The sequence below is a fragment of the Diaphorina citri genome, unplaced genomic scaffold, assembly GCF_000475195.1.
Source record: "Diaphorina citri unplaced genomic scaffold, Diaci psyllid genome assembly version 1.1 scaffold15569, whole genome shotgun sequence".
In the NCBI taxonomy this organism is placed as follows: domain Eukaryota; kingdom Metazoa; phylum Arthropoda; class Insecta; order Hemiptera; family Psyllidae; genus Diaphorina; species Diaphorina citri.
The window spans coordinates 1-1,156 of record NW_007392932.1 but is presented as its reverse complement, the minus strand read 5'-3'; the positions used below and the strand labels follow the sequence as shown (position 1 = coordinate 1,156).

At 35.8% G+C, this 1,156-nt stretch overlaps 1 protein-coding gene across 1 annotated transcript; it reads right to left on the bottom strand.

The window, feature by feature from the left end:
- Positions 1 to 6: 6 nt before the first annotated feature.
- Positions 7 to 860, bottom strand: LOC103523121 (the record flags this gene model as incomplete). The annotated part of the gene is made up of 2 exons (XM_008488189.1): positions 7 to 543; positions 739 to 860. Coding segments are annotated over 2 exons (659 nt in total), but the record flags the coding sequence as incomplete, so codon positions are not given.
- Positions 861 to 1,156: the final 296 nt, after the last annotated feature.

Sequence of the window (1,156 nt, the reverse complement as noted above, 5' to 3'; positions counted from 1 at the left end):
TTGTACTTTTTCATCTTCATCTTCTTGTTGTAAAACCTCGCAATCGCCATTTGAATCGTTCAAATCTATGTCGTGGAATGTTGAATTCCTGACATTTACGGGCGAACCACATTTACTGTTTGTGTCATTGTCATTTCCTGCTTTCAGTTCTTGGGGACAAGTTGGCTTTTCTAATTCTTTTCCATTATTTGATTCAGTCCCATTATTGCATTCTTCGGCATCTTGCTTTTGTGGTTCATTTTCCTCGAAATCTTCTGATTTTATTAAGTCAGGTATTATATCCGAAATTCTAGTTTCAATCCGTGCATCCGAAATTATTTCAGGGCAACAAACAGCTGCATCTTCTGAAACCTCGGTATTTTCATCAGATTTCCCATTTCCCAACTCATATATTTCCATCTCTTTTGTATTGGCATCAGATTCTCTGTCACTTTTTTCTTCAATCTCGGAGTCATCTTCATCTGTAGTAGTCGTATCATTATCATAATCCACTGCTTCAACCTCTTCTTGCCTTCCCTCGGGTGCAGATGGGTTTGATGAAACCTGGAATAGAAATTGAAAACCAGAACAGTATTGAATATCGAATGCATTAAATTTTTAATTCATGACTTCTAATAATGATGTTAAAATTTCAAAATGCAATGGGGTAGTACTTATAGTCATGTTATTTCGAAGCAAAATCAACTAGAACTACCACCTGATAACAAGGATTTAGGTAGTGAATAATGATGGACTTACCGAACTACTTCTGTCAGAGTCAAAGCTATCATTTAAACCTGCTGCTCTCCTTTGTTCTCGCTCCAGATTTCGCTCGTTTTCCTCTTCAGCTCTGTATCGAGTTCTTCTCAGGTTCAATATGGCTGAAAATATATCAGTATATCAGTGGTTATTTTAAAGGTAGATATTTATATCAAAATAACCAAACAAAGTAAAGTTTACAAAAACATATTAAAGAAGAGGTTACAGATACCCCTTTTGGAGAGCTCTATCCAAGGTCCTGTGGTCTGTTCCATGAACAACTCTGGTTTATGTTCATCAGTCTATGTTTGTAACATTTGCATGTTAGATGTTTCATTTTAAACCAACTTTTACCACCTAGGCATATTGTGGTTCTTTCTCAAGACAATGTTCATTGTTCTTGAAATTCCAAGTTTCT